The 25,816-nt window shown below is 46.4% G+C and overlaps 1 protein-coding gene and 1 long non-coding RNA gene across 2 annotated transcripts in view; one reads left to right on the forward strand and one right to left on the reverse strand.

Moving 5' to 3' along the window:
• Positions 1–2,772: 2,772 nt before the first annotated feature.
• Positions 2,773–8,259, reverse strand: LOC119979307. Its single transcript, XR_005463699.1, has 2 exons — positions 8,164–8,259; positions 2,773–3,502 (listed from the first exon to the last, which is right to left on the reverse strand). It is a non-coding gene; the product is annotated as an uncharacterized LOC119979307 (long non-coding RNA).
• A 49-nt stretch (positions 8,260–8,308) lies between these two features.
• Positions 8,309–25,816, forward strand: part of cacul1 (CDK2 associated cullin domain 1) — a 116,379-nt gene continuing 98,871 nt past the window's right edge. The window contains 2 exon segments of the mRNA XM_038821380.1: positions 8,309–8,777; positions 8,779–8,842. Of these exon segments, the coding sequence (XP_038677308.1) occupies positions 8,511–8,777; positions 8,779–8,842 (331 nt within the window). The 5' untranslated portion in view covers positions 8,309–8,510.

Here is a 25,816-nt window from a genome sequence, read left to right on the forward strand (position 1 = left end):
TAGTGATCCAGTATTATGCCATTGATAGAATCACCACCAATCCATTCAAAAACAGCTTCTTCTGCGCTGTTATCAGACTCCTGAATGACCCTCTTAGGATCTGAATTGATCTTCCTCTGCATTTTATCTACAGTTGTAGCACTATATACCGTATACCTCAGCCGCTGTCTATATTTATGTATTTTCATTATGTATCCTCATGTATTGATCACATGTTCTACGTTTTCATGTATGGAGCGATATGCCTGGACTGTATGCAGAACAATACTTTTCACTTTAACTCGGTACACGCGACAATAAATCTAACTATAATCTAAATCTCAAGAGCGATATTCTCCGCTCCAGGGTCTAAGTGCCCACGCCGTCGTGAACGCCGTCGCGTTTCACGACGGCGCGAACAGGGCCGGGCACAACCTATTCTGCACCCCGCAGCGGGCCAACACTGTTCTGGAGCGGTTTACACCGCTCCAGTGTCCGCCGCGCCAACCCGTGCATGCGCAATTGGGGCAGCTCATTCCTGCGCTTGTGCAGTTGGGCCGCGCCATCCTGTGCAGGCGCGGGGAACATCTTACGCACGCTGGCCCCTCACCGACATGGCGCCGGTGTCCTGGGGGCGGCGGCGGAAGGAAGTGGGCTGGAGGGGGGGGGGGAGAAAGAGGCCGGCCCGCCGATTGGTGGGCCCCGATCGCAGGCCAGACCCCATCAGAGACACCCCCCCGCCCCAGAGTTCCCGCACAGTTCCCACCAGCAGCGACCAGGAGTGGACAGCGCTGCTCGGCTCATCCGGACCGGAGAATCGCCGCTCACCGTTTGCGGCGATTCTCAGAGTGGCCCGGCACAATTCTCTCGCCGGTGGTTTCGGGGGGGGGGGAGGAGGGGGAGAGAAGAATCGTGTGCGGGTGTCGGGGCGGCATGGCACCCCGGCGATTCTCCCACCCAGCGTGGGGGGCGGAGAATACCGGCCCATGTTTTAAAAAAAAAATATGCGTACCCAATTCATTTTTTTTCCAATTAAGGGGCAATTTAGCATGGCCAATCACCTACTCGCCACATCTTTGGGTTGTGGAGTTGAGACCCACAGAGACACGGGGAGAATGTCTAAACTCCACACGGGCAGTGACCCGGAATCAAACCCGGGTCCTCGGCACCTTGAGTGCTAACCACTGAGCTACCCTAAATCTCATGGTTACGAACATGTTTCACTCTGCTAGAATACCCAGAAATAACTAGAATTAAGCCGGCAAATTGCTGAGGCACATATTGAACCTATTGTGGTCTTTTGAAAGACAATCTTTTAGCATAGAAGAAATAAGATTTTAAGTAAATCAGAATCCCACCGGTTTATATTGGCAGTTTTGTGTTTCTTTATGAACACTGAACTTTCTTTTCCTTATTATTTTGAAGTAGGACAAACTATTATGTTCCGACATGGATGCATACATTGATAGGCATCAAACTTTACTTGAAGCAAAGATGTCATCTTTTTTGCGTCTCAACTCAACCTGACATATTACTGGGGCAGCGAACAACTGCTATCAATATTCAGAGCAACAAAAAGTGATCAGATTTTCTTTAATGTTGTCAAAGTAATTAGCAGCTGGAGTTCGTGTTTATCATGTGAAGTATCTGACTGGGTTTTACTTACGCAACAGGGATTAACATTACAAAATCTTGCGGTACCAATCTTGCAATCTTTCCACCTTGTCTCTAATAATCTACTTTGAATAGTGACTAAGTAGCCTTATGGTTGTGTTGCATCCATTTAACATAGTTTTCCAATGAGAAGGCATGTTTTTACAATTGTGGTGCATCAAGATAATCCTGAACAGAATAACAGGAGGGTGGTTGCTTGCTTTATAGTTGTAATATAAACACATTTATGGGAGTGGACTTTAAAGGTGATAGGGGAACATATTCCCCATCCCTGTAATCAAAATGTTTGTGGCCAGCTTGCCCACCCAAAAACTGGCTCTCCTGGAGTGAAATTATGCTGGAGGCAGCTACCTCTATGACTATAATTGATTCAGAGTGGGACTTTTGCTCCCATTTAGGAGAAAGTCCCACCCGAGAAAGGCAGTCCTTGTAGAAGTGTCATTGACCCCAGACTTTTGCCTGGCAAAGGGGGTGTGATGGAGGATTCATGTTTTAGATGCCGGGGGAGAGATAGGGACGGCTTAAAGTGAAAGTATGATTTGGAAGGAGGGAGTGGGGTGGGGAAGAGCTGCCTCCAACGGGTATAACTGCCCAAGAGCAGCTTGCATAGTGAAAGCTGCTGGGATAACTGCTTTACTTCCAACTTCCCATCACATGTAACGCAGCAGTGGAAGTGGAATGAGGCCCGTAAGTGGTCACTAATTGGGCAGGCTGATGCCTTATTCACCCACCGTGGCATGGAACACAATTTGAAGGTTGGCAGGAAGGACGCCCTTTTATTTTACGTGCCCCACCCCCCGCGCCTTCAAGTACACAGACTAGATCTGTACAATTTAACCCATGATTAGGAATTGAAAATTACGAGCTTGTGATCCAAAATTAAACTCAGGCAAGTTACATCAGGCAGAAAACTGAAGCAGATCACGTTTTTAGTAATGCATGCGCACAATGTTTACCAACAGCACTACTGTAGCTTCTACTGCTAAAGGTAATAGCTAATATAGCAAACACTTGGGACACTTGGCTCATGAACAGAAATGGCTGTGGTAGAGTGGGTGTGTAGTTTTTGCCAGGCATTCAAAGGACGACGTTATTACAGATACTCAAATATTTATGCAGTTTGATTCTAAAAAGCACTGACTTTATTAAAAACTTTTGGCAATTTTTTTGGGGGGAAATTGCAAACGACATCACAATACAGCACTGTACAAAAACACGAATTTACACAAGGCGCCATTGTCACAGAGATATCACATGACCTTTCTGCATTCTTTTCACACGGGGTAGTTCATCTGAATTCCCACTGAGTTGGACGATGTGAATAAGAAAAATGTTGATCATTAATGTAAATGATCTATGTATTTTTTACACAAAAACAGAAAATACTGGACAATCTGAGCAGATCGGACAGCATCTGTGGAAAGAAGGGAGAGCTATCATTTCGAGTCTGGATGACTCTTTGTCAAAGCTGTGTATCTTTTGACACTGGTACAGCAAACCAACTATTGTGAATAGTATTGCTCAATAGAATGATTGAACATTGGCATTGGCTGAATCACCTTATTTGCATACATTTATTATTTGCATACAACTTATTAGACATACATTTCAGCTGGATTCTCTCCGGCAGGATCCTCATTTTGCCGGCAGCGCACTCACGCCTGCGGATATCCCGACGGTGTGGGGATTGCCCATGATGGGAAGTCCCATTGGCGGATGCCAGGACAGAGAATCTCACTGCCGGTGGGGATGCGCCACACCATGGAGAATCCCACCAATTGTGTGTATATCCTTGTCCTTCTGTGGTTGATGCCACAAGTTGGCATGGTTCAGTCTTAGTGATTTGAAGCTATAGATGTGATTAATTAAGAACAAAACCAAGGTTAAAAGCGACTTCCTATTTTTGAAGGTTTGTAGGGTGGACTTTTGAGGGACTAATAACTGCACTAAAATCTGATTACACAGAAAAAATTGCATGCACTACTTAAAAGGCCGGATCGCCCGGCCTTGTCCCCGGAGCTCCCGACCCGACCCCCGACGGCAAGACACGGCTCAACGCGACCCCGGGAGACCCGCCCAGCGACCCGACCCGGAGAGGCCCGCCCAGCAACCCGACCTACCTGGTGATGGAAGAAAGAAAAATCCACATGGAGGACCCACCGTGCCGACTTCAAGATCCGACCCCCGGAGCGCCCAGGAAGGGAACAGACCATGGGACCTAGCCCAATCTGCCCCAGGAAGCCCCTTGCCCACGACCCAGGACCCCAGAAACAACGGAGACCGCGCGCGAGGACCCGAACACGCTGCAAGGTATTCCCGCGCCCGCAGAACGCCGGGACCCATCCGGATCGCAGACTCACCCCCCCAGCAACCCCTCTACCTCAACCAGCGCCTGGGGCCCTGCCAGACGTGACCCCGGAAATGTAAACAGCGCCCTGGACCTCGCTAGCGCCCTGGACCCCGCCAGCGCCCTGGACCCTGCCAGACGCAACCACCTACCTTCCACAAGGGCAGACGTCTCCCATCGGATCCCAGGATCATCCAGCAGCAGCCGCCGACCGAGAAAGCGAGGGAATAGCAGCGGTCTGCAGGTTAGACTGAAGGAACGCGGTTTCAAGACCCCTCTCCCCAGCATACTCCTGGCAAAAGTCCAAGCGATTGAAAACAAGCTGGATGAACTTAACGCCAGACTTACCTCTCAGAGGGAAGAAAGAGACTGCTGTGTGCTCTGTTTCACAGAGACATGGCTCACCCCCGCCTCACCGGACTGTACCATACAACCTGAAGGCTTCTCTATTCACCGGGCGGACTGCACGGCATCTTCAGGCAAAGCGAAGGGTGGAGGGGTTTGCCTCCTCATCAACTCCTCCTGGTGCTTGGATGTGGTGACCCTGGCGACCTACTGCTCCCCAGACCTGGAATACCTGACCGTAAAGTGCCGCCCATACTATCTTCCACGTGAGTTCACTTCAGCCATTATCACAGCGGTCTACATCCCACCCCAGGCAGAAGTGAGGAAGGCGCTGGATGAACTGTACACAGTCATAAACAACTATGAAACAGAACACCCGGAGGCCCTGTTCATTGTGGCCGGAGACTTCAACAAAGCCAACCTCAAGAGTGTACTGCCAAAATTCCACCAGCACATCTCCTGTACCACCCGGGGCGACAACACTCTTGACCACTGCTACTCAAAAATCAAGGGCGCCTACCGTTCCATCCCCGACCGCACTTTGGGAAATCAGACCATAAGACTGTGCTCCTTCTCCCGGCTTACAAGCAGAAACTCAAGCGGGAGAATCCAGCTAAGAAGGTTGTGCAGTGCTGGTCCGAGGAGACAGAAGAGCTCTTACGTGACTGCTTGGAGACAGTGGATTGGTCCATATTTAAGAACTCAGCGACTAACTTAAACGAGTATGTCACCACCGTCACAGACTTCATCAGCAAATGTGTGGACGACTGCGTGCCAAAGAAAGCAGTACGTACATTCCCCAACCGGAAACCATGGCTCAACCACGAGATTGACTCCCTACTGAAGGACAGATCTGAGGCGTTCAAGGCAGACGACCCTGTCCTATACAAGAAATCCAGGTACGACCTCCGCAAAGCCATCCGAGATGCCAAGAGAGAATATCAAACTAAACTAGAGTCACAGACAGACTCTCGGCGGTTGTGGCAAGGACTAAGCAACATAACGGGCTACAAAGCGAAGCCGAGCAGTATCTCTGGCAGCAGTGCACCCCTCCCCGATGAACTTAATGCATTCTATGCTCGGTTTGAGCAGGTAACCAACAATCCGCTATCAAGTGCCCCAGCAACCCATAATTCACCCATACCCACCATTACAGTTTCTGAAGTCAGATCGGCCTTCCTGAAAGTGAACCCACGGAAGGCGATATGCCCGGACGGGATCCCTGGTCGTGCACTCAGAGCCTGCGCGGACCAGCTGGCAGGGGTTTTCACAGACATCTTTAACCTATCCCTACTCCACTCCGTGGTCCCCACCTGCTTCAAGAAGACCACCATCATACCGGTACCAAAGAAGAACCAGCAATGTGCCTCAATGACTACCGCCCGGTGGCCCTGACGTCAGTTGTAATGAAGTGCTTCGAGAGGCTGATCATGAAGCGCATCACCTCCATACTCCCGGAACGCCTTGACCCACTTCAATTCGCATACCGTCGCAACCGGTCCACATCAGACGCCATTTTCCTGGCCCTACACTCATCCCTAGAGCATCTCGAAAACAAGGACTCCTACATCAGACTCCTATTTATTGACTACAGCTCCGCCTTCAACACCATAATCCCAGCCAAGCTCATATCAAGGCTCCAAAACCTAGGACTTGGCTCTCCACTCTGCAACTAGATCCTTGACTTTCTGACCAACAGACCACAGTCAGTAAGAATGAACACCAACACCTCCTCCACAATAGTCCTCAACACCGGTGCCCCGCAAGGCTGCGTACTTAGCCCCCTACTCTACTCCCTGTACACACACGACTGCATGGCAAAACTTGGTTCCAACTCCATCTACAAGTTTGCTGACGATACGACCATAGTGGGCCGGATCTCGAATAACGACGAGTCCGAATACAGGAGGGAGATAGAGAACCTAGTGGAGTGGTGCAACGACAACAACCTCTCCCTTAATGCCAGCAAAACTAAAGAGCTGGTCATCGACTTCAGGAAGCAAAGTACTGTACACACCCCTGTCAGCATCAACAGAGCCGAGGTAGAGATGGTGAGCAGTTTCAAATTCCATGGGGTGCACATCACCAAAAATCTATCCTGGTCCACTCATGTCGACGCTATCACCAAGAAAGCACAACAGCGCCTTTACTTCCTCAGGAAACTAAGGAAATTTGGCATGTCCACATTAACCCTTACCAACTTTTACAGATGCACTATAGAGAACATCCTATCGGGCTGCATCACAGCCTGGTATGGCAACTGCTCGGCCCAGGACCGCAAGGAACTTCAGAGAGTCGTGAATACCGCCCAGTCCATCACACGAACCTGCCTCCCATCCATTGATTCCATCTACACCTCCCGCTGCCGGGGGAAAGCAGGCAGCATAATCAAGGATCCCTCCCACCCGGCTTACTCACTTTTCCAACTTCTTCCATCGGGCAGGAGATTCAGAAGTCTGAGAACACGGACGAACAGACTCAAAAACAGCTTCTTCCCCACTGTCACCAGACTCCTAAATGACCCTCTTATGGACTGTCCTCATTAACACTACACCCATGTCTGCTTCATCCGATGCCAATGCTTATGTAGTACATTGTATATATTGTGTTGCCCTATTATGTATTCTCATGTATTTTCTTGAATTCTGTTCAATTCCCTTTTCTTCCCATGTACTGAATGATCTGTTGAGCTGCTTGCAGAAAAATACTTTTCACTGTACTTCGGTACACGTGACAATAAACAAATCCAATCCAATCCAAAAGTGATTTTGGTGTCACCAATAGCAGCATGTTGACAATAGTTACGCTGTTCTTTAAAAAAATGCTGTCTATGTAAATGTTAATTGGAAACAAATACAGTGACCAATCATTGATTAGTGTACTGTTCTGGTCACCATATTATAAAAAGGATTATGAAGCCATTACTGGAAAGGGTGCACAAAAGTTTTAGAGGATACCAGAATTGCAAGACCATACCTCACAAGCTGAGACCCTTTGCTCTGGAAGCTAAGGCGGAGAGGTGACCCAACAAGTGTTTAATTGTATGAAATGTTTTGATGGGAGTAACCACAGACAAGGATATTTCAGTTTGTAGGGAGGAGCAAACCTGGAGGCTTCAGGGCGAGAAATCTCAAGAGGGGCAGGAATGTGGAACTCTCCCCCTCAGGGGCATACATGAGGGAGGGGAGGGAAATAAACAAAAGTGTGTGTGCACAAGGGAATTGAGGGTCACAATGATATAGAGAGGGGCGGCAGGGAGGACGGACAACAGTGCTGTCTTACAGTGCCAGGGACACAGGTTTGATTCTGGTCTCGGCCAACTGTCTGCGGAGTCTGCACATTCTCCCCATCTCTGCGTGGATTTCCTCCCACAGTCCAGAAACGTGCAGGTTAGGTGGATTTGCCATGCTTAATTGCCCCTTAGTGTCCAAAGGTGTGGTGAGCCAGGCCAGCAGGGTTGGTGGGGGGACGAAGGGGTGCTCTTTGGTGCAGAGTGGATGGGCCAAATGGCCTCCATCTGCCTCCTGAGTCTGCACTTTCTCCCCGTGTGGCTCCTCCCACAAGTCCAAAGATGTGCAGGTTAGGTGGATTTTCCCATGTTCAGTTGCCCCTTCCTGTCCAAAGGTGTGCAGGTCACCTGGGTCACGAGGGGGGAGAAGGGGTGCGCTTTCAGAGTCGATGGGCCGAATGGCCTCCATCTGCCGCCCCGTCGTTCCGAACGGTCTGCTATCTGATGAACACCCGAGACGTTCCGCGCTGACCGCCGGGGTGGGGGGGGGGGGGGGGGGGGGCGGTGAGTGTGTGTGAAGTCCACTTACCAGCGGCAGCTGCGGCCTCCCACCCTCAGGCTCGGCTCACAATGGCGGGGTTCCCTTGGTGACCGTCGCTAAGGAATGCCGCCGGCACCCGGCATGCACCGGGTGACGAGGCGCAAAGTGTCGTAAAGCCCAGCCTCCGATCGGCGGCAAGAAGCCGTAAAGCAGAATTCCGTCGCTGCTTTGGAGGGTGGGCGGGGGAAGGAATAACAATAATAACAATAAAGCCAGGAGGGAAAGAGAGAGTGAGGAAAAAGTGACATTCATGTCGCAGGAATCAAATCTGGTTTAAATCTAAATCCGGCCGGTGGGCCTGTCTTGACCATTGCTCCTCCCTCCCCGCCGTAACAATGGAGGAGAACATGGAGGAGGACGCCAGCTACCAGCAGCTGATGATGGACGACCACAACCACAACAACTGGGAGGCCAACGCGGACGCTTATCATCGCCAACAACAGCAGCAACATCACCATCACAACCACAGCCATCAGCGCCCTAGCCAGCCCGCTCTGCCCGAGCCGGGGGGCACACCGCCGGCCGCCCGGGAGCCCAAAGACCTCCTCTCGCACCCCATGTCTCTGAACGGGGAAGAGCGGGGGCCGGCGGCGCACCGGGAGCCCGACACCTGAGCCCATGGCCAGCAAAGTAACCCTCAACATCAACAGCTCGGCCTCCAAGTTCTGTAAGTCACGCAGGGGGAGATCTTGAGACGGATAAACGCGTCAGACAGCGGATGGTTAAACCCGATAAGGGTTCAATAGTTTTTAAAGGCCGTGCATGTGCGAAAGCTCCGGTTAATTCTGTCGGGGACCTGGGGTTTGCGTGTTTGCCATGACCCATGCCACCTGCGTTTTCTTCCATCTGCTCTACAAGGGACTTTTAACCCCGTCTGACCATCAACAGAATATATGTAAATTATTGTCACTGCTGGTCAATGCACAACTGGGATACACATGCAATTCAGCTGTCAGGCCTAGTCTCCCAAATGCCACTCCTAAACCAGTGCAAATCCGAACAGCCTATCTGTGAACTCAAAAGCTAGAAGACCAATCATTGATTTTATAGATTGTGGGTTTTTTTGTGTGTTTAAAAAATGTAATTCGGAACATGTCTTTGGATGGCAATAAGGAAGCACACAGATTAATTTCACCAGAAGGAATTTTACCTCCTTAAATGAATGCTCGGATGTCACCTCAGTAGCCCGATTGTGTTCTCTGTAGCATTGATTTAGATATTTTGGACATGTCTCATTGACAACCAACAGCAAACGTAAGATAATTGATTGTGTTAATGTAGTGAGAATGGTGTACCACTCTTTCAGGAGCATCAGGACAAGATTGAATAATAATAATACTGCCATAGCACGGTAGCATTGTGGATAGCAAAATCGCTTCACAGCTCCAGGGTCCCAGGTTCGATTCCGGCTTGGGTCACTGTCTGTGCGGAGTCTGCACATCCTCCCTGTGTGTGCGTGGGTTTCCTCCGGGTGCTCCGGTTTCCTCCCACAGTCCAAAGATGTGCAGGTTAGGTGGATTGGCCATGATAAATTGCCCTTAGTGTCCAAAATTGCCCTTAGTGTTGGGTGGGGTTACTAGGTTATGGGGATAGGGTGGAGTTGTTGACCTTGGGTAGGGTGCTCTTTCCAAGAGCCGGTGCAGACTCGATTGGCTGAATGGCCTCCTTCTGCACTGTAAATTCTATGATTCATATGATCAATGTCAGGCATTTGTTATAATTGGTAGGATGATTTTTTTTTTCTTTTCTTAATATTTTGAGTGAACTGTGTTGTGAATAATAGCAATAGCATGAAATAGAACCTGGAATTAATGTGAAGACTCTATCATATCAAGATGATTATTCTGATATATGTGTGCTACTGATTAACTGCGAGCGTACAATACTGTATACTCTTGGCTCAATCTATTTAAACATGAATTATTGCAGTTTCTTAAAAAAACAATGTAAAAGAAATGTCTGAGCACTCCATTCTCTGAATAACTGAATATGGGAAGTTCAGAAAATAAATAGTTCCAAAACACAGATAGCAGTGTGCCACCGCAGCACTCCTAATATTTCAGTCTGCATCTGCAAAATCCATTGTGGTGCTGAGCCATACAGAGCTGGAGGATTTTGGGCTTGATCCCGATGTTGTGCTGAATTTGGCTCTGATCTCCTAGAGCAGTGGTGCTATCACAGGTTTAGGTATTATGTTACCAGAGGATAAGAGTTACTGGGAAGAGAAAAGCTGGCTGGGCCCTCTGCTTTTGATTGCTATCCAGTGATCCTCGGCTAGCAATTACACATTGGCAGATCTTCATCGGGACTTTGCTTTGAAGTGGTGTGAAGCTCACTGCCGAGGGTCTTTTGTGAAGAAGGACTGTTTGGATGGCCCGCTGAATCATGCTGCAGCACTGATCAGAGGATTAATGAGGTGAATGGAGCAAATTGGTAAAGAAAGAGCAACATGTGATTGGAAGTTACTTTGTGATCTGGTAAAAAGTGGTTATAGTATCCCTCCATGCCTTTAAATTCTTGATCTGAATGCATAAGGATAAATTTTTGTAGAACTAGTTGAAATAACCCATTTGTCTTGAAGTCAAACAGATATATGACTCTCTTTGACCAACACAACTTATTTACGTAGTGGTTTAGGCCCTGCAACAACTAAAATTACAAAATAGGCAACTAACGTGGTTATCGTGTCCAAAAGTGAAATCCAGTTTTGCAGCAGTGTAAGAAAGAGAGAAATTGTATTTATTTGGATGAAATTTTAACTATTTATATAGCAGAATTCATGACCTCAGGAGTTTCCAAAATGCTTTATAGTCAATGAGCCACTTTGAAAGTGTGGTCACTGTTGTAATGTAGAGACATGGCAGCTTGTTTGTACAGCAGGGTTCTGCAAACAACAATGACATTTTTTTTTGTATGTTTAGAGTGCCCGATTATTTTTCTTTTCCAATTAAGGGGCAATTTAGCACGGCCAATCCACTGAATCGGCACATCTTTGGATTGTGGGGGTGAAACCCACGCAGACATGGGAAAATGTGCAAACTCCACACGGACAGTGACCCAGGGCCTGGATTCAAACCCGGGTTCTCAGCGCCGCAGTCCCAGTGGTAACGCTGTGTATGCGCGGGTTTCTCCCAGATGCTCCGGTTTCCTCCCACAGTCCAAAGACGTGCAGGTTAGGTGGCTAGGCCATGATAAATTGACCTTGGTGTCCAAAATTGTTAGGAGGGGTTATTGGGTTACGGGAATAGGGTTTAAGTGGGTCGGTACAGACTCGATGGGCCGAATAGCCTCCTTCTGCACTGTATATTTTCTGTTCTGACTGTGCCACATGCCACCCCACCAACAATGACATAATGACCAAATAATCTGTGTTGGTTGGGGAGGTAAACATTGGCCAGGGCACAAGGGTGAACTCCTGCCACCCTTTGAAATAGTGGGTGCAATTTTTTATGTCCACTTGAGAACGTGCACCATGCCACAGTTTAGTCTACCTTGTGTAAAAGATGGCAGGTCTGACTGTGCAGCATCCCCTCGGTACAGCACAGAAGTGTCAACTTGGATTATGTACTCGACTGTCTAAAATGGGATTTGTACCTACAACCTTCTGACTCAGATGTGGGAGTACTCATTCAAGGTTTGAAGGGACCATTTGTTTGGGATTAATTCAGTCCTTGAAATGTTCTGAAGTTCTTAGCAGTGACTGGACAGAAGAAAATATTTTGTACAGATAAAGTGTGTTCTCTGCTGGGTGCACCCTGATTGAATATTTAAAAAGTTGCCCAGTCACCATGAATTAAAATGTTTGTGTCCCTTCCCTGCATTTCTTGATTTTTTTTTTTTACTTTTGAAAGTTTGGTTCCAAAAGTTTTTGCTTTGCATTTGCTACAAGAAAGGAGATTTTTTTTTTATCCTTGAAAGAGTAAAATCAATGTTTTTAGTATGCTCTGGGCTTTGAAGTATGTTACATCAAGTATTTTGGGGATAGTGAAGAGCAGAAGATCGCTGTCCTCCGTGGGATATAAAAACATTGAACTTTTTGATTATCTTCTATTGTAGAGCGCTTGAAGTAGGGACAGGATAGCTGACTACCTGTTTACCTCTCTGCAAAAATAAATGATATGTAGTTTGAAGTATGTGATTGGAGAGGAAGTAAATATAAAATGAAAGTTTTGACTAAATGTGACTCCTCACTGATTCTGCGAATGACTTCTACTCATTTCTGTCTACCTGTGTATTTGTGTTCCTTTCCCATTACCTGTAGGTAGTTGGTAGCTGCTTCACTTTTTTTATCATTACTGTTGAGTGCCTTTTCCATTATTTTAATAGTTTATTTTTGTTTTGGTTCTGGTGTTGGAGCTTGGGGAGGAAGACAACTGGTAAAGAAAAGAATTACAAAGGAGAGAAGGTGGATCTGATGGTAAGGAAATGGAAACCAAGGAGTCAAGCATGATACAGGGAAAAAGTAATGCTGGGGCTGAAGCTAGGTGGATGGGAAGAATGGGGCAGTGGTGAGGATGAATTGCGGAGGTGACAAGAGAATAGATTAGGAACTTGGAGGGGTGGGGTAGATGGAAAATGAAGTGAGGAAAAGTCTATTTGAAAAATGACGGAAAGTAGGCTTAAAATCATAATATCTAAACTTTTTCTGTCATTGTGCAATTGAATATCTGGGTCTGATTTGGTGCGTCATCTTACTGGACCGCACAAAGCAATTTGGGTCCTGCACTTGTCTGCCAAAACCGCTCATGCAAGGTTTCTTTTCTCTACTGTAAACCCTCTTCTTAAATCGTCCACCCTCTCCTCCAACATGTCCGAGCTTAAGGATTTTCTTGTCAGTAAGTTTGAGACCATCCAACCAGTTGCCTCTGCCATGTACACAGGATAACATAGGATTTGTGGCATTCGGCCCAACCAGCACAAGCTGGTGTTTATCCTCCACTTGAATCTCCTCCTATTGTCTAATGAACATAAATTTTCTCTGACTACATTTTGAGAAGATCAAAACCATTGTCTGTGGTTCCTACCACAAACTCCATTCCCTCGGCTCCACCCCTTTTCTTGCAACTGACCCCAGAAATGTTGAAAACCTGGTGACGTATTTGGCTCCGAGATGAGCTTCTGACCATATATCCACACCATCACTAAGACTGACTATTTCCATCTCCGTAACAGTGCCCAACTTTGCAGCTGCCGTACTCATTTACTGAAACCTCTCATCCTCCACTCCACTGTGCACTTTCTCCAGTATCTCTATTTTTTTATATGGTTTGGTGTGAGATTCTGTTTGATAATGCTTCTATGAAGCACCTTGAGAAGTTTTACTATATTAAAGGTGCTATATAAATATATATTTTTGTTGCTATAATGTCCTCAGGCTGGTTAAGTTTAATCTCTTGAGCGTGAACCAGTAAGCAATAATTCTTCAAGGCCACGTTCGCACATCTTTACATTCTTACTGGCACAATACTTTTAATAATGTGTGTATGTAGATCCATTTTCACTTCTGATGGAGTCCATGTACATAGACTCTTCATATGTGAGATGGCATGCAATGACAACTTGCAAAGGTGATGATAGAATGTGTGCAGTTTTCACACTTTTAGTTGTCTATGTCTTGGTGATGAATTTGTTATTGTGGTTGCCAAATAAATATTTGTTAATTAATTGTGCAGTGATTTATTGTTGCTCAACACTGGATGAATGTGAAACTGTTTTTTAAACTGAAAACAACTATGTGTATTTGCAGAGTTCAGAAAATGAAGAAGAATATATAGTTAGTTGGTAATGGCTGTCAGATGTGAAGTCACTTGCATTTTCACAGCGCTTTTTGAGTAGAAAAATGGCACCCAGTGATTCATAGAAACATATTAAGATCGAACCAGCTGAGACTTCAAAGAAGAGCAGGAGATCCTTCGGGTAAAGATTGAGTTTTTAGAGCTTGGGATAGATGAAACAGGTTTTCTTGTACAACGTTTGCTCTTTCCTACATATATTCTGTGTATTAGACAAGTATAATATACTTCATTTGAAGTTTTGCACTGAAGATTGGGATGCACTTGCAGCCAGTTCGATATTTTGCCTGATAGGTTGTGTTCATAGCTAGCATTGTGTTCATGCCCACAGGCATCCAGTTAATTTAGTCATCTCTCTGTAAGAAAGATGAGAAGAAAGTATGGCTGAAACTAATCTGTTCCCATATTAGTTTATGTTAATGTGAAACAAGACATGCTCTTTGCTGGTTCCAGCAAAACATTTCACAGTAACAATGTGGAAACCCTGCTTCAAAAGAAAAATCAGATGGTTGTGGCCACTTTGATCGACGTGTGGGGAGCTGTTTGAGAGGGTCCCATTTTAAAACTTGTGTCTTGTCACTTGGTGTCAGGAAGAAATTTGAATGTTGAAGTTACGATACGTGAAGATTACTTTTTATAGAAAAAGCAACTTAAGTCTGTTGTCAGGAGATGTTCAAATTTCAAAATAGTGTCTTTTAATGCACTGGCTGGAAATTTAGACTTGAACTTTCAAGGACAAACTTTAAAAGGAAGACTGGAATGACAGCCAAAAGAATGGCTGGCCCAATTTGCTATGCAGTCCACATTCCACTTCATTAGGATGGAGATGTAAGCTTTATAAAAACCTTACTCGGGGCAATAAACCCTTGAGAAAGAAATGTGAAAGAGCCTATCTTCACCGTCATTAACGAGGCCTTAGGACAAGAACTGAGATTCAACTGTTGGAGATGGCGTGTTAAATCTAATCACTCGGGTCATAAGACCATAAGACATAGGAGCAGAATAAGCCACTTGGCCCATTGAGTCTGCTGCACCATTCAATCATGGCTGATATTTTTCTCATCCCCATTCTCCTGCCTTCTCCCCATAATCCCTGATCCCCTTATTAATCAAGAACGTATCTATCTCTGTTGTAAAGACACTCAGTGATTTGGCCTCCACAGCCTTCTGTGGCAAAGAGTTCCACAGATTCACCACCCACTGGTTGAAGAAATTCCTCCTCATCTCTGTTTTAAATGATCATCTCTTTAGTCTGAGATTGTGTCCTTGGTTCTAGTTTTTCCTAGAAGTGGAAGCATCCTCTCCACATCCACTCCATCCTGATCTCGCAGTATCCTCTTAAGTTTTAATAAGATCCCCCCCATCTTTCTTGAGTACAGACCCAGAAACCTCAACTGTTCCTCATACGACAAGCTTTTCATTCCAGGGATTATTCTTATGAACCTCCTCTGGACTCTTTCCAAGGCCAGCACATCCTTCCTTAGATACGGGGCCTAAAACTGCTCACAATACTCCAAATGGGGTCTGATCAGTGCCTTGTATAGCCTCAGAAGTACATCCATGGTCTTGTGTTCTAGCCCTCTTGACATGAATGCTAACATTGCATTTGCCTTCCTGACTGCCGACTGAACCTGCATATGAGAGAATCCTGAACAAGGACTCCCAAGTCCCTTTGTGCTTCTGATTTCCGAAGCATTTTCCCATTTAGAAAATAGTCTATGCCTCCATTTCTCATTCCAAAGTGCATAACCTCATACGTTTCCACATTGTATTCCATCTGCCACTTCTTTGCTCACTCTCTTAGCCTGGCCAAGTTCTTCAGCAGCCCGCCTGTTTCCTCAATACTACCTGTCCCTCTACAGATCTTTGAATCATCTGCAAACTTAGTAGCAGTTCCTTCTTCCAGATTATGAATGTATATTGTGAATAGTTGTGGCCCCAGCAGCGACCCTGAGGCACACCACTAGTCACCGGCTGCCATCCTGAAAAAGACACCTTTAGCCCCACTCTCTGCTTCTGCCAGTCAACCAATCCTCTATCCAAACCAGGATCTTACCCTTAAACACATGGGCTCTTAACTTATTTAACAGTCTCCTATAAGGCTGTCAAGGGCCTTCTGGAAATCTAAATACATCACGTTCACTAGTTCTCCTTTGTCTAACTTTCTTCTTACTTACTCAAAGAACTCTAGATTTGTCAGACATGACCTCCCCTTGACGAAGCCGTGCTGACTCAGTCCTATTTTATCATGCACTTCCAAGTACTCCGCAATTTCATCTTTAATAACAGACTCTTAAAATCTTACTAGTGGCTGAAGTCAGGCTAACCGGCCTATAATTTCCTGTCTTCTGCTCCTCCCTTAAACAGTGGTGTTATATTAGCCACTTTCCAGTCCTCTGGGACCCAGTGGTTCCTGAAAGTTCACCACCAGTGCCTCCACAATCTCCTCAGCTATTTCTTTTAGAACCCTGGGGTGTAGTCCATCCGGCCTAGGCGATTTATCCACCTTCAGACCTTTCACTTTCCCAGAACCTTCTCCTTGGTGATGGCCCATGCACTCTCCTCTTCCCCTGATTCTCCTGGAGCTCTGGCATCCCACTGGTGTCTTCCACCATGAAGACTGATGCAAAGTAACTACCTCAGTTCCCCTGCCATTTCTTTGTTTCCTATTATTACTTCTCGAGCTACATTTTCCAGTGGTCCAATGTCTATTTTTGCCTCTCTCTTGCCTTTTATATATTGAAAAAAACTCTTCCTATCTTATTTTATATTACTAGCTAGCTTGCACTCATATTTATCTTCTCCCCCTTATTGCTATTTTAGTTGTCCTCTGCTCTCTTTTTTTAAAGGCTTCCCAATCCTCTGGCTTCCCACTAATCCTTGCCACTTTGTATGCTTTTTCTTTTGGTCTTATGCTGTCCTTGACTTTCCTCATCAACCATGGATCCCTTAGCATGTTTCCTCCTCCTTGGGATGAATTTCTGTTGTGCTTCCCGAATAACCCCCAAAAATGCCTGCTAGGTTCCTTTTCCAATCAACTCTGCCATCTCTTCCCTCATGCCTTTATAGCTACCCTTATTTAATTGTAATACCGTTACATCTGATTGCTGCTTCTCCCTCTCAAACTGCAGGGTAATTTCTATCATATTGTCACTGCTCCCTAAGGGCTCCGTCACCTTAAATTCCCTAATCAAGTCTGCCTCATTACACATCACCAAATCCAGAATTGCCTGTTCCCTAGAAGGCTTTGTCACAAGCCTAAGGTAACTTTGCAGACACAAGCTAATCAAGCTACCTTTTTGGAATACACAGACAGCAGCCTTATTTGAATTTCACTCCTGACAGTGGAGAGAGCAAGTTAGACGAGCAGCAAACCCCCCTTTTGTGTGTTCAGAGAAAATACATTTTTGAGGCTGATGAACTGAGCACAAGGAGCTGAAGCTGTTAAGCTTTGCTGTCTCTCCACCCTTCCTACCCAGCCTTGTGTACGGTTTTATGATTGAGACCAATCGGAGACATACCTACTGACCTTTTAAAAACAGAATTTCAGTTTAATATCACTGTCTCCAGAGGAACAACCAAATTAACCAGCTGCAATTTTAAATCAAAACATCAGGACCACCTGAAAGTCGAACAGAGTCACTGACTGTATTACTTTCACGTATGGTCTTTAATTTTATCAACCTATCCTTCCTCACTCTATAATTTGTGTGAGTGGATCCTCCAAATGCGTGTGTGCATGTGGAAGTTGGTGTGTATTTTGTTATTTTACCCAAGTTGGAGTAAATACAATAAAACTAATGTCTTTCTCTTCTTTAATCTAAGAAAATCTGAATCTGCTTTCAGCACTCTTTCAGGCATTCCAGATCATCATTTGTGAATTTTTGTTACCACTCTTGTTGCCTCTGGCTATTTTATCAATTACTTTGGTTACTGAGCCATCTTCCAGTGGAATTTTTTTTTTCCCTTTTCTCTGTGAAAGCACATCTGATTTTAATTGCCTCAATTAATTGTCCCTTTAACCTTCTCTGAAGGAGAACACCACAGTTTCTCTCATCCATGTAACTGTAGTCTTTCGTGTCTGGTAACATTTTAATAAACCTCCTCACCACCCTCTCTACGAGCAGCACGGTAGCACAGTGGTTAGCACTGTTGCTTCACAGCGCCAGGTTCGATTGCCGGCTTGGGTTACTGTCTGTGCAGAGTCTGCACGTTCTCCCTGTGTCTGTGTGAGTTTCCTCCGGGTGCTACGGTTTCCACCCACAAGTCCCGAAAGACATAATTTGGACATTCTGAATTCTCCCTCTGTACCTGAGCAGGCACTGGAGTGTGCTGACGAGGGGACTTTCACAGTAACTTCATTGCAGTGTTAATGTAAGCCTACTTGTGACAATAATAAAGATTATTATATGGTCATGATATCCTTCCGAAAATGTGGTGCCCAAGTCCAGCATGGGTATCACCTATGTTTTAAGAGTTAGCGTAACTTCTTGACCTTTTGGCTTTATAAATGGATGGTAATGAGCAATGATCCCACATTTTATATTTCCAAATATTTCTTGTGTTACCAATATTTGGATCTTAAATAAAATGTCACTTGGAACTTATCTTCCTATTCCCCATTGCATTGTTTTGGTGGGGCTTGTGCATAATGGTAGACTATGTTGTGGAGTACACTTAAATAATTTTGTGAAAGTGTCTCAATGAAGATTTATTGATAGTTGAACGTACACGACAAAATCCCCGTGTATGACTGTTTTCTCGCCATTTTTGCAGAATTCATGGGGAATTATACCATTAAATCACTATGGGATAACTGGCTGGAATAAACTATGATTGAAGCCTGGTTTCAGTTTGTCAAAAGCTTGATTTGTGTGCTGGACCTTTTCATTTCTGTACAATATTTCACTCTTGGTCAGATTTTTATCAATTGTAATTCTGATACAGTAGCCAGTTTTAACTCACTGGGCTAAATCGCTGGCTTTGAAAGCAGACCAAGCAGGCCAGCAGCACGGTTCGATTCCCGTACCAGCCGCCCCGAACAGGTGCCGGAATGTGGCGACTAGGGGCTTTTCACAGTAACTTCATTGAAGCTTACTCGTGACAATAAAGCGATTTTCATTTTCAGTTAAGATTCTTTTTGAGAAATTGGTGGTTACAACCAGTGAATAAAATACAGACTGTCGGGCATCATTGAATTTTCAATGCTGGGTTATTTATTTTTTTAAATTTAGAAATGAAAACATTTATTTGGGCTTTAAAGAGCCCTGTCGCTTTTCACAGTTCACCTTTGTCTATCCATCTTCCCAACTTATCCTTTAGTACCTCGTTTATCACCAGAAACGCATCAAATTCCACAACGACCACCCTCTGGGTGAAAACATTCCACTTTGTATTGTTAACTTGCTAATTTGTAGCTTGGATTGCTGTGGAGGCAGTTCAAAAAAGATTGGGCAGAAAGACTGAAGAAGAAACATGTTTTTCATTTTCAGTTCTGGAAGAAGGCAGGAAAGACACAGGAGTGGTTGACATGATGAACTCCATGGGTCCAGGATGATTTGGTGATTAAACCTGTATCAGTTTTTGTGACTGTCCTTTTATCGTGTCATTGTTCCCAATTTCTCACTACCCTCCTTGCCTCAGTTTAGACTTTCTTGTTAGATAGATTACACTTTTTACATGAAAATGTTACTTTCTCACACCATTCACAAATGAGATTTTGGAAATTGCATACAGGGATCATAGAAATATAGGAAATAGGGTCAGGAATAGGTCATAGAAATATAGGAAATAGGGTCAGGAATATGTCATAGAAATATAGGAAATAGGGTCAGGAATAGGTCATAGAAATATAGGAAATGGGGTCAGAAATAGGTCATAGAAATATAGGAAATAGGGTCAGGAATAGATCATTCAGCCCTTTGAGCCTTCTCTGCCATTCAGTATGATTATGGCTGATCTTCTATCTCAATGCCATATTCCCGTGCTCTCCCCTTACCCCTTGAAGCTTGAGTCTAGAAATCTATCTTACCTTCCTGAATATATTCAGTGATTTGGCTTCCAGAGCCTTCTGTGGTAGAGAATTCCACCAGTTCACCACCCGCTCTGAGTGAAGAAAGTTTCTCCTCCTCTCAGTCCTAAAGGCCTATCCTGTATCTTGAGACAGCGATCCTTTGTTCTAGACCACCAGCAGAGGAAATAAAATCCCCGCATGCAGTCTGCCCAGCCCTGTCTGAATTTTATACGTTTCAATGACATGCCTTCTTATGTTGGGTGGGATGCTCCACCCCTTTTTCGGCAAGTGGGAAAACCGTTTGCAGTCGGGAAATTAACAGGAGTCCTCAAATGGCTTTTCAGTTAGTGGGATTCCACCCCCCACCCCCAATGACATAATGGTGTTCCCAGATCGAAATCTATTACCATACACTTAAATATCATTAGTGGGCTCCCCCGCTACTAGCATAATGCCATGTTGGGGATTTACAACAGTTTTTGACAAACGGGGACCCGACATACCCTGACGCTTGGCCTGCACAGGTGTGTTTTCCCGTGTCAATGGGGGAGAGTGCGGTTCCTTGTGTCCGTTGAGGGGGGCGGTTTCCTGTGTCCATGGGGAATCCATTTTTAAAAAAAATTCTTAGATGGGGGGGGGGGGGGGCACCTTATAAAAAGTAACTTGGAAATATTACAGTTGTCAAGTGCTGAAACCTGCAGGGCCCCACTAGTTACTGCCTGCCACTCCGAAAAAGACCCATTTGTTCCTACTCTGTTTCCTGTCTGCAAGCCAATTCTCGATCCGTGCCGATATATTACCCCAAATCTCATGTACTTTAATTTTGCATACTAACCTCGTATTTATCAAAAACTTTCTTACAATTCAAAATCACCCCATTGATTGGTTCTCCCTTATCTATTATGTTAGTTATATTCTCAATAAAACTCCAGTCAAGCTTAGTTTCCCAAAATAAATCCATGTTCACTGTCTAATCCCATTGATATTTTTTAAGTGTTCTGTTATCAAATCCTTTACAGTAAACACTCTCATTTTCTGGACTACTGATATTAGGTTAACACGTCTGTAATTCCCTCTTTTAAATATGAGGTTACTTTTCCCACCCTCTAATCTGCTGGGTAGATTCAATAATCTACAGAAATTTGGAAGGTGATTACCAATGCATTCACTATTTCCATGGTCTTTAATACCCTGACATGTAGGTTATCAGGCCCTGGGGATTTATCTGCTTTCAGTCCCATTAATTTCTCCAACATTTTTTTAGTTTCTCCTTCTCAGTAGACCCTTGGTTTCCGAGCATTTCAGGAAGTTATTTGTGTCAGGAAGATGGAACTGAAGTAGTTTAATTGCTCTTCCATTTTCTTGTTCTCTGTTATACAGACTCCCATTTTGGACTGTAAGGGACCTACATTTGACTTCATTAACCTTTTTTCTTTTAAACTTTTTCTTTTTACAGACGTGTTGAAGCTTTTACAGTCTGCTTTTATATTCCTTGTAACTTTAATCTCATACTCCATTTTTTCACTCTGATTCAATCTCTTTGTCCTCCTTTGCTGAATTCTAAACTACTCCCAATCCTCAGGATTGCTACTTTTTCTGGCAAATTTTATGACTCCTCTTTGGTTCTTTTGTTAGCCACGGTGGGCCACATTGCTTTGTTGTGTTTGCGTTAGAAGGGAATGCATAACTGTTGCAACACATACATTCTTTCCTCAAGTATTAGCCATTGCCTGTCCGCCAAGATGCATTTTAATAGAAGTTTCCCAATCTCTCTCGACCAATTCACAGCTCATATCTTTGTAGCTTCCTTTGTTTAGACTTGGAACCCTAGTTTTGGATTGGATTTCTTCACTTTCACTTTCTATCTTAAGAATTCTTCAGAATTCTATCATGTTATGGTCACTGTAACCTAAGGGACCCTGCACAGCAAGATTATGAATTAACCCCTTCTCATTGCACAATACCAAATCTAGGATAGCATGTCCCAGCGAAGGGTACATGACTCGAAACGTCAACTCTGTTTCTCTCCTGGTAGAAGCTGGCAGGCCAGCAGAGATTTTCCAGCTTCCTCTGTTCTTGTCCCACTAATTTTTTACTGCCTCTTGTTGCTTCTTAGTTCCAACCAGACTCATTCTACATCTGCATTTTCTGAGCCAATATTTCCATTCACTATTGCATTGATTTAATCCTTTTTTTAAAAAATAATTTTTATTGGAATTTTTTACAGAAAATATAATACATAACGACAATGAAATGCAACAAAATAACCCATAATAACTGTAACACCCCCCAGACCGTCTCGACGCATGTATCACATCCCCCCCCAACCCCAATGAACAACAAAAGAACTTAAAAATATATTAAAATTAAATAAACAAACGAAAATGAAAAAATGAAAATCGCTTATTGTCACGAGTAGGCTTCAATGAAGTTACTGTGAAAAGCCCCTAGTCGCCACATTCCGGCGCCTGTCCGGGGAGGCTGGTACAGGAATCGAACCGTGCTGCTGGCCTGCTTGGTCTGCTTTAAAAGCCAGCGATTTAGCTGAGTGAGCTAAACCAGCCCCATGTCATCGTCTCTCCTCTCCCCCCCCCCCCCCCCCCCGGTTGCTACTGCTACTGTCCCCGCACCCTATATCGTTGAGCCAGAAAGTCGAGGATAGGTTGCCACCGCCTAAAGAACCCTTGTACCGACCCTCTCAGGACGAATTTGACCTTCTCTAGCTTAATGAAACCAGCCAAGTCATTGATCCAGGTCTCCACGCTTGGGGGCCTCGCATCCTTCCATTGTAGCAAGATCCTTCACCGGGCTACTAGGGACGCAAAGGCCAGCACACCGGCCTCTTTCGCCTCCTGCACTCCCGGCTCCACCCCAACCCCAAAAATCGCGAGTCCCCATCCTGGCTTGACCCTGGATCCCACCACCCTCGACACCGTCCTCGCCACCCCCTTCCAGAACTCCTCCAGTGCCGGGCATGCCCAGAACATATGGGCATGGTTCGCTGGACTCCCCGAGCACCTGACACACCTGTCTTCACCCCCAAAGAACCTACTCATCCTTGTCCCAGTCATGTGGGCCCGGTGCAGCACCTTTAAATTGGATGAGGCTAAGCCGCGCACACGAGGAGGAAGAATTAACCCTCTCCAGGGCATCAGCCCATGTCCTGTCTTCGATCTGTTCCCCCTCCCACTTAGCTTTCAGCTCCTCTACTGACTCCTCCTCCGCCTCCTGCATAACATTGTAGATATCAGATATCTTCTCCTCTCCGACCCAGACCCCCGAAAGCACCCTGTCACTTACCCCCCTCGCGGGAAGCGAAGGGAATCCCTCCACCTGCCGTCTAACAAATGCCTTTACCTGCAGATACCTGAACATGTTTCCCGGGGGGAGCCCAAATTTCTCCTCCAACTCCCCCAGGCTCGCAAACCTCCCACCAATAAACAGGTCCCTCAGCTGTCTGATGCCCGCTCTGTGCCAACCCTGAAATCCCCCATCAATGTTCCCCGGGGCGAACCTATGGTTCCCCCTTAACGGATCCTCCATCGAGTCCCCCACTTCTCCCCTATGTCGCCTCCACTGCCCCCAAATCTTGAGGGTAGCCGCCACCACCGGACTCGTGGTATACCTCGTAGGAGGGAGCGGCCACGGCGCCGTTACCAGGGCCTGTATCTCCACAGGACGCCCTCTCCATCCGTTGCCATGCTGCCCCCTCCCCTTCCATTACCCACTTGCGCACCATCGACACATTGGCCGCCCAATAATACACCGAGAGATTGGGTAACGCCAGCCCCCCACCATCTCTACCCCGCTCCAAGAAGACCCTCTTCACCCTCGGGGTCCCATGCGCCCAAACAAAGCTCATGATGCTGCTAGTCACCCTTCTAAAAAAGGCCCTAGGGATAAAGATGGGCAAACACTGAAAAAGGAACAAGAACCTCGGGAGAACCGTCATTTTGATGGACTGCACTCTACCCGCCAACGATAGCGGCACCATGTCCCACCTTTTAAATTCCTCCTCCATCTGCTCCACCAGCCTGATAAAATTAAGCTAATGGAGAGTCCCCCAACTCCTGGCCACCTGCACCCCCTGAAACTCTTCACTGCCCTCTTAAATGGGAGTCTCCCAATTCCCTCCTCCTGATTACCCGGGTGTACTACAAATACCTCGCTCTTGCCTAAATTTAACTTGTAGCCCAAGAAGCCCCCAAATTCCGCTAACAGCTCCATCACCCCCGGCATTCCCCCTTCTGGATCCGCCACATACAACAGCAGGTCGTCCGCATACAGCGATACACGATGTTCCTCCCGACCCCGCACCAGACCCCTCCATCTCCCTGACTCCCTCAACGCCATAGCCAAATGTTCAATCGCCAGTGCAAAGAGCAAGGGGGACAGGGGGCACCCCTGCCTGGTCCCACGGTAGAGCCTAAAGTACTCTGATCTCCTTCCATTGGTAACTACACTTGCCATCGGAGCCGCATGGAGCAGCCTCACCCATTTGATGAATCCCTCCCCGAATCCGAACCGCTCCAGCACCTCCCACAGGTACCCCCACTCAACTCTATAAAACGCTTTCTCCGCATCCAGTGCCACCACTATCTCCGCCTCCCCCTCCACTGCCGGCAGCATAATAACATTTAGCAGTCTCCACACATTGACAAATCCTGTCTGATCCTCGTGTATCACCCCTGGCACACAGTCCTCTATCCTGGTGGCCAGGATCTTCGCCAGCAACTTAGCGTCAACATTGAGGAGCGAGATAGGCCTGTATGATCCACACTGCAAGGGGTCCTTATCCCGCTTCAGGATCAGAGAGATCAGTTCCTGCGACATCGTCGGGGGCAAAGCCCCCCCCTCCCATGCCTCATTGAAGGCTCGCACCAACAGGGGGCCCACCAGATCCGCATACTTTTTATAAAATTCCACCGGGAACCCGTCCAGCCCCGGCACCTTACCTGACTGCATTTGTCCAATCCCCCTGACAAGCTCCTCCAACTCTATCGGCGCCCCCAGCCCCTCTACCAGCTCCTCTTGAACCCTTGGGAAACATAGCCTGTTCATGAAGCTCTCCATCCCCCCCTCTCCCCATCGGAGGTTCCGACCGGTACAGTTCCTCGTAGAAGTCCCTAAAGACCCCATTTACTTCTGTCCCCTTCTGCACTACATTCCCACCCCTATCCGTCACTCCACCAATTTCCCTAGCCGCATCTCGCCTGCGGAGCTGATGCGCCAAAATCCTGCTCGCCTTCTCCCCATACTCATATACCGCGCCCTGCGCCCTCCTCCACTGTTTCTCTGCCTTTCTGGTGGTCAACAAGTCAAATTTGGCCTGCAAACTACGCTGTTCCCCCAGCAACCCCTCCTCCGGTGCCTCCGCGTATCTCCTGTCCACATCCAGGAGCTCCCCCACCAGTCTCTCCCTCTCCTTCCTCTCCCTCCTTTCCCCATGGGCCCGGATGGAGATCAGCTCCCCCCGGATCACTGCTTTCAGAGCCTCCCAGACCATCCCCACCCGGACCTCCCCCATGTCGTTGGTATCAAGATACCCCTCAATACTTCCCCGGACCCTCCTACACACCTCATCAGCCAGCATCCCCACATCCAGGCGCCAGAGCGGGCGCTGGTCCCGCGCCTCCCCCATCTCCAGATCAACCCAGTGCGGAGCATGGTCTGAAATCGCTATGGCCGAATACTCGGCATCCTGCACATTCGGGATCAATCCCCTGCTCAGGACGAAAAAATCTATTCGGGAATAGACCCTATGGACATGGGAGAAAAAGTCATACTCCCGCACTCTCGGCCTCCCAAACCTCCAGGGATCCACCCCTCCCATCTG

Source organism: Scyliorhinus canicula, chromosome 16 (assembly GCF_902713615.1).
Source record: "Scyliorhinus canicula chromosome 16, sScyCan1.1, whole genome shotgun sequence".
NCBI lineage: Eukaryota > Metazoa > Chordata > Chondrichthyes > Carcharhiniformes > Scyliorhinidae > Scyliorhinus > Scyliorhinus canicula.